Genomic DNA, 14588 nt, shown 5'->3' on the forward strand with positions numbered 1-14588 from the left:
AAGATCTGAAGCAGTATTGAGGGGAAAGCCCACAGTGCATCATAACACAGTGGGCTAGCAGCCAAGAAAGAAACAAGGCCAGTGCTCAACTGTGCTAAAGGTTTTTGGCATCTCCCCAGCTCGGGGCGTCCCTGGGGTGACCACGCCTGGGGCGGCGCTCTGGGCCCGGGTAGCCGATCTTACCGGCTGGCGCTTGGCCTGCCCTCCGCCCCGGCCCGGGCACACACGGCCGAGCCCGGCGAGCCGGGGGAAGGAGTTTCCGGCGGACCCGCCTCCCAGTCGCTTCCTGTCCCGCTCGCAGACCGCCTCCTTCCCGGTCCCGGGACGGTGCTTGGCCCAGCAGCCCCTGGAGGTCCCACGCCGTGTCTCCTACACCATGCAGTCACGCCTCCTCCTCCTTGGAGCCCCGGGCAGCCTCGGCGACGTGGCCTCGCGGCGCATGCGGCTGCTCCTGCGGCAGGTGCTGCGGGGCAGGCCGGGCGGGGACCAGCAGCGGCTGGAGGTCAGATTGATGCACACTGGGGTGACCGACTCAGGTAACTGGGCCCTCCGGCTTCGCTGCTGCTTCTGCCCTCGCTGCTGTGTGATGTGGGGCAAGGCGCTGGCGCCCCCTGGGCTCCACTCTGAAACCTGAGGGGTCCTGACTAAGGTCTCTGATGTCTAAGAACACAGCTTTCTTTTCCCATTGGAGAATCCTACTTAGAGAATTACTACAAGAATCCTAACTTAGGCTAGAGAACACTCAGGAGGTTTATGCAGCAGTCTTTTGGGGGCTGTTAAAACCTCGCTTGACCTTGATCTTTGACTCTCAAGGGCTAGGTAGCCAGTTTTGTGTCCTGAGCCAACTAGGGCTTGTGATGACACAGACACGTGTATATTCTTGCTGGAGAACCCGTGCCCATGGTTCTTCCCAATTTTAACAGAAGACTCAGTTTCAAACATTCTTAGAACTGAAAGTCATAGATTTAGTTAAAACCCTAGACTATAGTTGGAATGAATGAGTCCTAGAAAGAAAAAAAAGTGCCTTGCTGTGAGGATCACACAGTGAAATTGCAATTCAAAACCTGCCTGTCCTTGACTGTAACTTCTAGAGCATTTATTTGCTTTTCATTCTGTTACTCACTTTTCATCTGTGTGACAAAATTCAAAAAACAACCTGAAACAAGGAAAGATTTCTTTTGGCTCACAGTTACAGATGTTTCAGGTGTGCATGATGCTTCCATCGCTGTGGCCTGTGTTGAGGCGGAAACTCATGTGGGAAGTGGACTTGGCAGAGCAAAGCTGCTCTCTCTGGGAGGCAGAGAGAGGAATCAGGGATAAGACCTACTCTTCCAAGACAGATTCTACTTTGTCTCACTAGGCTCACCTCCTTGTGTGTGTGATCTCCTGATAATGTCGTCTCACCTAATGAATCCATCAGTTCACCAGTCCAGATGATGATATACTTTTGTCACAGAAGGCAAAAGTCAAGGGTAGCATGTGGCATAATCTGACAGGCTTTTTTTTTTTTTTACTCTCTAGCTAGCCATCAGAGCTGTGAGTCAGCAGATAGAACATTTAATTGAAAAGAATTTTTTAAAAAGGAAAATCGAGGGTTTTTTTGTACTGATATGCCTCGATATAACTAAGATTCTAACACTGAAGCTGAGAACTATGGGTAAACAAAGTTGTGAGTTCACCAGAGACCTGGGCACAAGTAAGAGCCCTTATGACAGAATAAAAGATTAACTCTAGGCTATCCAGACTCGTAAGGTTAAGGCTTTCAAGGTTAGAGTGGCACTGTTGGAACCAGAGGTCATACACAGGTCACTGTAATAGCACAGAAAGCAGAGGCTGTGATGGTTTAGTGTTGATGCTGGAAAGACTATCAGCTGTTCTCCAACATGTGACCGGACTCACTTTGTCCTCAGTTGTCATTGCTTCCTAGCAGTGTGACGAAAGAACAAAGTGCATGAAAAACAACCTCAAGTTATGTATTCTCTTCTCCTGCCCTGTATGCCTGTTTGTCTTGTCTGAATGTTCCTTTGGTGCCCGTCCACATGTTGTACCTAACAAGCATTCAGTGGCTTACTAGGTTAAAGTTCATGGAGAGTGTTTTTGTGAGAGGTTGCAATTGCTTTGCTGTCTTTCATGATAGCACCTTAACTAAGCTTGATATGAAGGGAAAAAGAGGCCATTTATGTAAAAAGTGAAAAAGAAGTTGGGCAACTTTAATCCCAGCAGTGTGAGTTCAAGGTCAGCCTGGTCTATAACAACTCCTGCATAGCCAGCTCTATGTAGAGAGAATCTGTCTCAAAAACCCCAAACTAAACCACCCCAAACCCACCCCAAACAAACCAACAAACTCTCACAACTCTTGCTTTTCATCCTTTTCTATCGGATGGGGTGGAAGCTATAACTTGTAAATTCTTTATCTCTATGCTTTAATTAGTAGAAGTGATAGCTCAAATTTTTAGAAACAAATGGTCAGTCAGCAAGGAGGTTATCACTTCACAGAGCAGTTGACACAGATCACTGTGACATCATAGATGGGGCCAGCTGGCTCAGTAGGACTGGATCTCAGAAATCGATGACCTTGGAGACACTTCTCTCAACCCATGGCTTTCCTTTACCACTGTTCAGTGTTCTGTAGATTTCACGGCTTTTCCTTTATGGTATCTCTGTGTGAAATAGATCTGTTTATACAAACAATAAAATGTTTCTGCATAAGCTGTTTTCACTTAGAAAATTAAAAACTAAATTCTGTAAAACAGTCCTGTCAACACATCGAGATCATCAGTTTTTTGGTGTTGGCCTTGTCAGATTATAAACATCTAACTGTACAGGTAATTATTTGTACAAATATGTATTTGTGCAAATTGGGTCATATATTTTTCTGTAAGTTATAGCCACGATTGGGACCATTGACATACTATTGCCCTATATGATCACTGTAATTAGGTATTAATTTCTTTCTTTCTTTTCTTTCTTTTCTTTTCTTTCTTTTTTTTTTTTTTTTTGAGACAGGGTTTCTCTGTGTAGCCCTGGCTGTCCTGGAACTCACTCTGTAGACCAGGCTGGCCTCAAACTCAGAAATCCGCCTGCCTCTGTCTCCCAAGTGCTGGGATTAAAGGCGTGCACCACCACTGCCCAGCAGGTATTAATTTCAAACATTTACCCCTATAATTTTTTTTATTAGTTTCTTGTTCATGAGCATATAAAATGTCTATTTTAAGTGTTTTTATATAAAATCAGTAAAAAGGATATTCTTATATAAGTTCTTTGACTTAAAGATTGTCCTTGGGCCATAATAACAATGGTCATGTGACTCTGGGGAGGAAAAATTCAGAATTCTGGTTGCAACTGAGAACAACTATTATGGTTTCGTCTTCTTTCTGTATTTACCAGATATTGAACCTTATGGAATTCATTGGCTGCTTTGACCTGTAGCAGAGTATTAGACTCTGAGGATCTCCTGGCTTTTTTATGTATTAAAGATTTTAACAATAAGATCCCAGAACAGTCGTAACCATATAGTCATTAGAAAGATTCATGTCAGGAACACATAGATGTCAGATGGACGTTGTTGATACACTTAGTTTTTTATCTGCTCTAAGTTTTACATTCTTAAAAAATGATGTGGGCTGGGGATATAGCTCAGTGAGAGAGTGCTTGCCTAGATTCAGTCTTTAGTACAAAAACAACAAAAAGCTAAAGTGGTGTCACTGAACTATTGGTTTTGACCTGCTGTGATTCCCCTTACCCTGGGGACTCGGGCAGTGCCTGAGATGAACTAAGGGAGAGGGATGCTATTGCCATCAGTGAGACTAGGGTGCTCATGTGGCTGACAGTCTACAGCACAGGATAACATCTCAGAACACATTACCATTCTAAAATACCAGGACTATCACTGTTGAGAACCCTGAGCTGAGCCAACTTGTCCATGCTGCTGCTAAATAAAAGCTCAAAACAGTTTGAGTTTAATAGAATTGGCAGCTCAAAGCAGAAGGTACCCAGAGAGACCCGCTGGACAATGTGGGCAAGCAGCTCACAGATCACAGAAGTAAGAGGTGGACACAGCTTGGTTATGCTCAGCACTTGTTTTAGGTGAGCCTGTTCTGAGCAGTTGACAGTAGGTGACTGAGTGTAGCTAAGCTACTGTGACTGGCTCTGATTTACTTGTTAAAAAGTCAAATAGCCTGGGCTTTCATTGTGTAGGACCAAAGTACAAAGATATCCTCAACTTAAAGTCCAAGTTGACTTTAATATTACGATTGTATCCTGAGGAAGGGTCACAGAACTGAGTGCCAAGTGTGGTAAAAGTTAGTGTGCTCACTAATAGAATCCATGATCCCTAATCTGTACTACACGTGTATACCACAGAATTACTATATATACACTGAAATACTAATATACAGCAGTTTTAAGATTGGTGAAGATCTTAAAGTATCTGGGCAGAATATCCATTTTTTTCAGGGATTAACAAACATTAAAATTATCACTGTAGCAACATTTTATTGTTTGTGTATTTGTCAGGGTCTCTTTATATAGTCCTGGCTGTCTTTGAGCTCCCTATGTAGATCAAGATAGCCTTAAAGTCACAGAGAATCTTCTGCCTCTGCCTTCTAAATGCTGTGTAGCAACATTTTAAGGAAACACACACACACACACACACACCAGATGTAAGAGTTAAAAAATAGTTATCAAAGCCAGGCACAGTAGCACCACACCTTCAATCTCAGCAATTGGGAGGCAGAGGCAGATGAATAGCTGTGAGTTCCAGGCCAGCCTGGTCTACATAGTAAGTTGCCAAATGGGTTCATGTAAGATTAATTACTTTTTATTATCTTAAGCATAGAAGTTTTTTTTAAAACCTTTGATAAATCCCTTTAAATAAGAAATATTCTAGGAAATAAGATTAAAACTTCCTACTTTAAGTATTTTCTAAATTTAATTTCATTTGGAAGGTTTTAGCCTTTGGACTCTTTTTAATTAAAAATTTCATTTCATTTTTTCCATGTCTCAATGAGACATATAATAATTGACTATAGGTATCTGTGACAATTTTGTACAATATGTGGATTTAGCTAATGTGTGTTTTATTTGTGTATTTATTATATAAGTGCAGTTAAATACTCAGCAATATTGTTTTTGTACTTTTAAAATGGGCTCATTCTGGTTACTCTAGTTATTCTAGTAGTAGTAATTATTCCAGAGTAGACTTCTATTCTAATAGTAGTCACTGAGTAGCCTGTGCTTTAACTCCACCCCCTTCTCCCATACTTTTTTTTGAGGCAGGTCTCATTCAAATAGTCTAGGCTAGCTTCAAGCTTTGTATGTTGCCAAGGCTGTTCTTGAACTTTTGATCCTCTGCCTTCCATATTTCTGCTGTGCAGGGATTAGAAGGTGTGACTCCATTTCAGCCCTGTCTCTTTATATTTCTTTACAGGGTTTTATGTAGCCCTGGCTATCCTGGAACTCACTATGCAGACCAGGCTGGTTTCAAACTCACTTAGAGTCAGTTGCCTCTGAGTGCAGGGATTAAAGGTGTGGATCACCTCACGTAGTTTTCTTTAAGTATTTGATTTTTTGATGTAAAGCCTTGCAATGGCGTCTTGGCAGCCTGGAACTTGTGGCACCCCTCTGGGATTTTTCATATGTGTGACTGCATCTGACTTTAAAATTCTTAACTTAGAATTAGCAGAAAGGTTGTCCTCAAGGGAAGCCTGTATTGGTTTCTTCTGGATAAATTATGTTATCCATTGATTTTCACATTCCACTTTAATCCACCTCATTTAATAAATCTGTTTCAAATGGCTTGACTTAATGAGCATGTCTATAAATAGTATGTGTTCAAAAGATGCAGAAAATTACTATTCAGGGCTTAAAAACAGTATCTCAGAAGACAGTAGTTAGTTTAAAACTTGTTCACTTGTCAAATATTTGTTGAATATCTAGAGTTTGAAATACTGTATTTGGCACAGGATATCGTGATGATTAAAACATCCACCCTCTAACAAGAAAAACACCCTTGTAAACTAAATAGTAGTCTTCAAGTCTTCAAACATTTTTCTCATCTGCTAAAAGGATTTGCAAATATGCGTGTTTTGTACATTTTTAGTTTGTTACCTAGAACTTTTCGTTATTAGTACAAATGGTAGCAAAGGTTATTGTTTCTAGTAGACTGTAAACACTGACATTTTAGATGATTTCTGTTTCATATTCTTTTGAACATGTCTCTTAGTGGAGGTAGAGGACCCCAGTGGGTGGTTTGCCAGTGTTTTGAAAAACTTGAGACTCTTGGTCATCAGGTATTCCTTACTCCTTTATCTCCCTGAGTCTGTATTCCAGCTTTACCTGTACTTTATGATTTTAGCTGAATATGGCTTTTCTCATAGAAGTTTTATTTTTATATTAATTTTCTGCAACAAAACCCCCCTGGATGTTTCTTTAAACCTTTAAGCTATTATAGTGCTTAGTTGTTCAACATGACATCAGTGTTACAGAATTTGATACCTCTTTGGAAAGAAGATACTCTTTAATGACTTGAGCTATTCTCTCAGCTAAATATTACTTAATATTAATTAACTTATTACTATGACTCCTATTCCCCAGTTGAATGTTAATTATTGTTGGAATGTAAGCAATTCCAATGTAGCAATATCAATTACGTCTTTCCAGACCTTCTAAATTATATGTCAACAATAATATGTTGATCTATATTAATTGGCATCTTAATTAGGGCCATATTTAATTTTGTCAGTAACAGACATAAAGCTGGCTAGATTTTATTAATTTGATACAAACTGAAGTCAATTGAGGAACTGCCTTCATCACATTGGTTTGTGGTGAATTTTCTTGGTCAGTGATTGTGGGACAGCCCACCCATTGTGGGTGGTCCTGTGATCTTTAAGTAAGTAGGCTGGGTAAGCAGTAGAAAGCAAGTCAGTAAGCTGTGTAGCTCTGTGACCTGTGCTTTAACTCCTGCCTCGGGTTTCTGCTTGAATCTCTGCCCTCTCTTACCTCAGTGAGAGGCTCAAAGCTGTGAGGTGCAATAAACCCTTCTCTTCAAGTTCCTTTTGGTCTTAGTCTTTATCACAGCAATGGAATTATACCAGGACAGACAAACCACCTGACTTGCAGAAGAGTGGTGTGCTGGGTTAGTGAGGTCATTTGTGTCACAATTTCTTGGAAGGTCATTAAGATCACCTCACTATAATTTATCAGATGGCGTTATCAGTTCTTCTCTTGGTGGCTCCTTGTTTCATGTGTTTTACTAGGACTTGGGAGCAAACTAAAATGATTATTTTTCAAAGTACTTTTGCTAATACATTTTTTTAAATTTTTGAGAAAATACTTTAGTCTATGATATTTAATAGACTTTGTCAAATTCTTAAAGTTTTTGCTATTAACAAAGGTATCTGTTCTGCCAAACTAATCACTCAAGTTAGCCTTTCTGACAGAAAAAGGAGTTTCACCTTTTAGTTAAAAGGAGTGTAATATATCTAGGGAATGGAATTTTCAAAAACTATTGAGGAATAAGTTATAGGATTTCTGTAAACTGGTTACTTACTAAAACCAATAAAGCCAAAAGTAAGGGAATATTGTGGCTATATTTGTGACTCTTTTCTTTGTATATGCCATGCATTCATTACATTGATAACATATTTCATAATAAGTGATTTTATACCTTTGATCTTTTAAAAATTGACAAAAAGAATATAATATTAAGATTTTCATGAATTAAGAACTATGGTAGAGGCATGGTGTTCTGTTAAATGTGTAGTAAACTGTATTGACTGTATTTTGAGAAATAATTAGATGAAAATCACAAGAATTGGAAATAAATTTGTTGATTTTTAAAGCTTTATATCCATGCATTTAATGTATTTAGTGAAACAGAAAACTAATTGGTTCAGTGACTGGAGTTCATGATTCTCACAATAAAAGCATAAAAATAGAGTTTTATAAGATGGTGAGTAACTAATAGGGTTGAATATTTAATGATGTTATTTAAGAATATTTTTGCCTGTCTATTGAAAGGTACACATTTGTTCTGAAACGTTTAAGTTCCCTCTGATATTTAGCCAGAGCACTGTGAACGTTTCTGTAGTACTCTACCAGGAGCTACTTACTACATCCAGCGGATCAGCACCCACGATCAATTATATGAAATCTTTAAGTTGTTCAGTAGTCCTCTTAAAAAGGTATCTTATTTTTTGTCTGAGTGTGAACATGAGCACAGATCTCAGGCCAGCTTTTAGGAGTTGGTTCTCTCCTTCGACCATGTAGGTCCAGAAATTGACTCTGGTCTTCGAGCTTAGTGGCAAGCACTCCCCCTACCCTATGCCATCTTGCTGGCCCTCGACAGTGGTTTTTGTTTTTGTTTTTTTGTTTTTAAAGCAGTGGCATGTGACAAGCTGAACATTTAGCTTATCTTCAAATGTGCAAAAAAGTTGTATTTGAAGTTTTCTATGCTTTGCTGTCTGATATTTCACATCTTGGCTTCTTGATAATACTTCATTTCTCCACTCTGTAATATGCTTTATTTGACACAAGCCAGCACAAACCAAAATAGCTCTAAAGCAAACTTTTGCTTCTAATACAAACATTAATATCTAGAGACAACTTTATTTACATTGACTTGAATATTGTTATAGTGTTCAAAGGATGCCTAGTTTTGACCATATACATATATGTTCCTTCAGCTGATGCTCTGACACAGTGTTCTATGGTAAAACAAGTCGGGGAAGGGACTATTCTGAACACAAGGATGTGGAAGTCTGATAATGGATTCTGAAAGACTGCTGTGCTCTCTTGGAAAGGGCTCACATAGCTTCAGCCCAAGAGCACTGTCAAATAGAAAGCCAATAAGTACTTATTACTAATTTTAAAATGGATTAACCGGTTTATGTGTATGGTGTTTTGCTTGTGTATATACATGTGTACCACTTGTCTGCCTAGTGCCCATGAAGGCCAGAGAGGGTGTTGAATACCATGGAACTGGAACTTAAGACAATTGGGAGCTGCCAATGGGTGCTGGGAATGAAACCTTGGCCCTCTGGAAGAGCAGCTAGTGCCGAGCCATCTCTTCAGCCTCCACATTCAGTAATTATAATATAACACGAAAAATGCTTGTGGAAAGGAGTGGGATGGTATGTTCTTGAGGGAAGAGGAGATTGCATTAGGGGAAAAGTTGGCAAAGATTCAGTGGAGGAGATGAAGCTCTCTGAGGAGCAGCTGAGTGAAAGAAGTGTGAGATGTCTAGAAGGCTGAAGGTTCAGTCAGTCTCCGAAGCAGGAATGCAAGGGCAGAGCTGGCTGGAGATGGTTGGGCAGGCAGAGTAGAGTTCCGTTTTTTCTCAGGTTGAAGTAAAGCCATCTCTAGACTGTGGATAAATGTGCGATAGCCCACTGGCAGCTGTGCAATGCAGGGAAGAATAGTAAGCCACAAACAGACATTTAGGAACCGTGTAAAGGCAGAGCTATTGCTGTGGCTTAGATGGCTCCTAGGTCGTCTAGCACTGTAGCCAAAGATGGACAAGCTCATGATTTCTAAGGCAGAAATGATTAAATGCCTGGTTCATCTCGATGTCGTGCCGCCTCCTCTTTGTCTGCAGGAGACATGGTTAATTGATCATTGCCCCATTTCTCAATGAAAACAGTTTCCATTGTGGTTTCTTCCTGTGTGTTTTTGAAAAGTCTCTAGCTTGATGGTTAAATGTTTGGATCCTCCATTTACTTGTTTTTGCCATTGATTTCTACTTTAATTCCATTATGGTCAAGAAGCATACTTCAGGGTTTTAGTCCTTTGAAGCTTACTGAGGCTTACTTTATGCCCAGCCAGTAACATATTTTGGTTAATGTTACAGATGCATTAAAAATATGGATCATGCCATTATTTGCATTTAGGTTAAGTGGGATGGGTGGGTTCAGAGTGTCTGTCCTCAGCTCTCCCCTCGTCTTGGCCAAAGCACCAGGAAGCAGCTTCCTAGGTTCTGTAGCCATTTATCCTTTGCTTCTTTCTTAACTTATGGTGATGAACGTATTAAATTATCTGGGCATATTTTGAATTTACCTTATTTCTGCTCCAAGTTCTGTTGAGATTATTATTTTTTTAAATAGTTACTCTCCATTTCTCTCCTTGTCAGGCCACTCTCAAAGGTTTGCTGTATTCTTTCACAAGAGGACATAACTGTTAGGAGAGTGACTGAATTAGGTACCTGGTATGCTTGCTCTCTCCAAAGCCCCTTGCGCCTAGAGGTGGCCATGACTTCCTGTTACTGTTCGTTTCAGAGTACTACATTCCCCTTGTTTTTCTTGAAGTCTGCTCTCACCTTCATGTGGTTCCTTATCATACAACAAAATACAATAAACTGACATTTTGCTGAGTACGAGGCCCAAACTAGCAATAAGAAATAAGAGTGGAGAAGGATTTCTTATGTGCAGCAGATAAGCGCTACATGGAGTTACTCCCAAAGCAGTTCTCTCCTTGAACAAAAGAAAGGAAGATGGAGACTTTTTTTTTTTTTTCTGGCAGCCTATGTCATATGGGAAAGGATTTTGTGGGCACATGGCTGCGCACGCTCACTTTATAGTTCAAGAAGGGAAGGTGTCTACATTTTTGGGGGCATTCTTAGCTTAATGTCATAAAACATGTTTGAAAAGTTAAAATGGAGGACTGGAACATTTCGAGGCATACTCTGCTCATATTGTAACAATGGTAGTCAAAAAGGCCTCTGGCCATGCTCACCTTGCATTCCTAAAGATGGCAGGCAGGTGTGGTGGCACAATCCTATAGCCCCAGCACTGTAGAAATGGAGCAGAAGGGGTACTAGGTCAACCTGAGCTATATCACAAGTTCAAGGCCAGGCTGAGCTACATAGCACAGTAAAGGCCAGCCCAAGTAACCTCCTGTCCTAGAGAGCTGGGTTGGGGTGTGATGGCAGACAAATGCCCCTGAGCATGCTTGGTTTTCTCCAGCAAGCTTAGCTGGAAACAAGGAAAGGAGAGTTTGAAAGTGTGCTAATACTAGATTTTCCCCAGAACGTTGCATGTGACTAATGATTATGTACTTTCAGTTTCTCATTTTGAATCTACCACTATTCCATGTGTTCCTTACTAGCAATCTGACAAATGACTCTTCTTAGGGAAAGAATTTCATTCAGTAGAATATTTAGTGCAAAGGCCTGAAAATAGTTTAGCATGTTCAGTATGCTGTTAGCTTTATGTCAACTCAACATGAGCCAGGATTATGCGGGAAGAGGGAACCTCAGTTGGAAAATGTTTCCAGCAGACTGGCCTGTGGGCAAGCCTGTGGTGTATTTTCTTGATTGATGATAGATGAGTAATGGGATGGCGGGTGTGGGTTGTGCCACCTCTGGTCCAGGCATGCTAGGTACTGTAAGAAAGCAGGCTGAGCGAGTCATGCGGAGCAAGCCAGTAAGCAGAGGAACACCCCTCCATGTCCTCTGCTTCAGTTCCTGCCTTTAGTTTCCTACCAGGTTTGAGTTCCTGTCCTGACTTCCTTCAGTGATTAACAGTGACATGCAATAAACCCTTTCCTCCCCAGGCTGGTTTTGGTCATGGTGTTTTATCCTAGCAATAGAAACCCTATCAGACATTCAGTGTCTAGTGAGACCAGTGTGGCTGGAGCTGGATGAGTGAGGATAATTGGAGATGAGATCAGAGAGGAAGTACAGATTAGGCACACCCTTTTGAGGTCATTACAAAGGCTAGAGGATTAACCTGAACCCTGCATGATTGTCTTTGATTGTATTTGGTTGTTATATTGCCTCTGTAGATGCTAGATTGTGAAGAACAAAGCCTGAAACAGTAGGTCTGTGGGGTGTATGAGAGAAGGCTGCCTGGAACTATCATGGACTGTGTTGTAACAGGAAAAAGAAGGATTTTAAGTTGCCATTAGTACAGCTGGAGAATATTTTTAGTGGAAAGATCAGATGTTCAGTTTTCAATACAGAGGAAAAACTTTTTTTTTTTAATTTAGTAAAGGTAGATGGAGATATAGCTTTATTGGTAGAATACTTCTCAACACTTATAAAGCTTTGGGTTCAATCGTCAGCATCGCATAAACTGGATGAGGTGGTATGTGCCACAATGCCAGCACTCAAGAAGTAGAGGCAGAATGATAAGAATATTGGGTGTGTAGATAGATGGAGGCTAGCCTGGGCTACATGAGACCCTATCTTAAGCAACAACAGCAAAAACGAAACAACAACAAAAAAAACCCTTAACCTCAAACAAATAAAAAACACCCTCAACAACAATACACCTCAATAAAGAGGTTATAGTATATAATCTTAACATTGCATATGCTAACTTTATTATAAAGCTTTTAAAAAACTCTTTGAGATAGGGTGTCAGTATGTAGTACAGGCTACCTCTGAACTCAGTCATCTTGCTGCAATTCCACAGTACTAGGACTGTGAGTACTTTATATGGGAAGAATAAGGGAGAGAGGGAGGAGGTGACTCCCTGGCACTTGCTGCAGTTAAAGGTCTGTGCACTACACTCCAGAGTCTCAGGTGTCTGCTTGGAGATGCTGAGCCTGCAGATTCTACATGGCTCTGTGCTGCTTCAAGAACTTCTGTGATAGGAAGGAAGAAAAAGTTTCCTGTGGGGACAGCCTGGTGGATTGTGGAGGAAGTTTGCAACCCTTGTGATTTTTTTTTTCCTCAGTGTTTTGCTGTGGCCCCTTCTGGCAGCTAACATTAGTCTTAAAAAGGACTTACCATCATGTAGGATGCTTTTCTTCTTCTCTTAATTTATCCTGTGTCTTTAATAAATTCTATAATCTATAAAAAACAGCTTTCTAAAAGTCTCAGATTTTCTCATTTAAAGGTCTCTGTTTTAGAGGGTTATTTTGAGACTGTAAAGGACTTAAAGGCAGTAAGCTTTCAATAAGTGTTAGCTGTCTTTGTCATTGCCACAGCCTGTGGTCCTGGTGTCCAGTGTACCTCAGCAGCTCTGAGCTAGCCAGGCTGAGGGATGAGCATTTGAATAGCTACTTTTTCTGGATGTCTTTGAGACCTTTCTAGACAAGGTTCTAGATGCCAGGACTTTGCCAGTTTGGCTCTCAGAGGAAGCAAAGTAGAGGGAGCTTGGTTTAGACCTGCACTATAGTCAGAGATTATTAATGTTCCTTGCAAAATGGAACTCTGCAGAAGTTGTTGAGAACTTTTTCTCACTTGTTTTATCTAGAAATTCTTAACATTTATGGTATATGGTCTGACTTCTGTTTATTACCTAGAAATACTGAATTTTGAGGGTAGGCTGCTGAGAACTTGACTTTGTAGAAGATCTGAACGGATGTGGGTTCTGTCCTACTTATGTTTTGGATAATTTCATTAGTTAATTGTTCTCTTCACTGTAATCCTTGTGCTGGACATGGGCAGTTTAAGGCAGGAACAATTTACTTTGCTTATAATTTCAGAGGGCTCAGTCTGTCATGGTGTGGGAGCCGCCTAGCCTTCTTCGAGGTAGGTGGAGAAACAGCTGGGGAAAGGTACCTTGAGGACACACCAAGTAGCCTACTTCCTCTAAAGTTTCTAGAATCTCCCCAAATAGGACCACTACTTGGGGACCAAATGTTCATATCAGGAACCCATGGTAAACAATAAAAGATTTCATAAAATTGTGCCCATGGTTCCCAAAGGCTCATTGCTATCTCATGAGTACAGTGCATTTGGTTAGCATCTAAGAGTGCTTTCAATCTTGACCCTTCCAGTATTATTCCAGAGTCCAAATTCACAGTCTCTTCTGATACTCTGGTCAAACTCAGCTGGAATCTCTGCAAAATCAAAAAGAAGTCATATGCCCCTTGAAATAGCTACATTGGTTTCTGGTGACCGAGATCAGGGTGGCCGAACCTAGAAAAACACTTCCCTAGGGTGCTTTATTAAAAAAACATTTTTTTAAAAAAATTTTTTAAACTTTATTTTATGTGTGTTGGTGTTTTTTCTACATGTGTAGCTGTCTACATGCATGTGTCACATGCGTGCCTGGTGCCCTTGGAAGCCAGAAGAGTATGTCAGATCCCCTGAGTTACTGATGGTGGCGTGTGAGCAGGCATGCGGATGCTGGGAATTGAACCCAGGTCCTCTGGAAGAGGCCAGTACTCTTACCTACTGAGTCATCTCATCTCTCCAGCCCTTCTTAGGCTGTCTTGTATAAGCAGAGTCCCAGCAGTTCCATCTTCTTTAGGGAAAATCTTTCAGATGAGGTTTTACATCAACACGGGGGACTTAGAGCAGACGTTCCTCTAATTCCTGAAGTGGCCTCAAGGCATTTATGCTCTTGGTTTCTTTTAATCGTCCATATTTCTTTAACTACTGTACTGACTTGGGATAAAGCTCAGTGGTAGAGTGCTTACTTAGCAAGTAAGAGGCCTTTTATTTAACCCTAGTGTGAGTCTGTCCTCATCCTCACCTACCCACCATCTACTAAGGACTGGAGTATGACTGTATCGTAGAGTTCTTGCCTGGACCCTGGTTTCATCCCCAGTGGAATTGGCAGAGAAAAACAAAGCCAGCTGTGTTCTCTCTCTCTCTCTCTCTCTCTCTCTCTCTCTCTCTCTCTCTCTCTCTCTCA

The 14588-nt window shown here is 40.8% G+C and overlaps 1 protein-coding gene across 1 annotated transcript in view; it reads left to right on the top strand.

The window, feature by feature from the left end:
• Positions 1-245: 245 nt before the first annotated feature.
• Positions 246-14588, top strand: part of Vwa8 (von Willebrand factor A domain containing 8) — a 315245-nt gene continuing 300902 nt past the window's right edge. Inside the window, exon 1 of the mRNA XM_028752706.1 lies at positions 246-536. Coding sequence (XP_028608539.1) covers positions 377-536 — 160 coding nt within the window. The 5' untranslated portion in view covers positions 246-376. The remainder of the gene's footprint in view (positions 537-14588) is intronic.

The sequence above is a fragment of the Grammomys surdaster genome, unplaced genomic scaffold (assembly GCF_004785775.1).
Source record: "Grammomys surdaster isolate TR1022 unplaced genomic scaffold, NIH_TR_1.0 125934, whole genome shotgun sequence".
NCBI lineage: Eukaryota > Metazoa > Chordata > Mammalia > Rodentia > Muridae > Grammomys > Grammomys surdaster.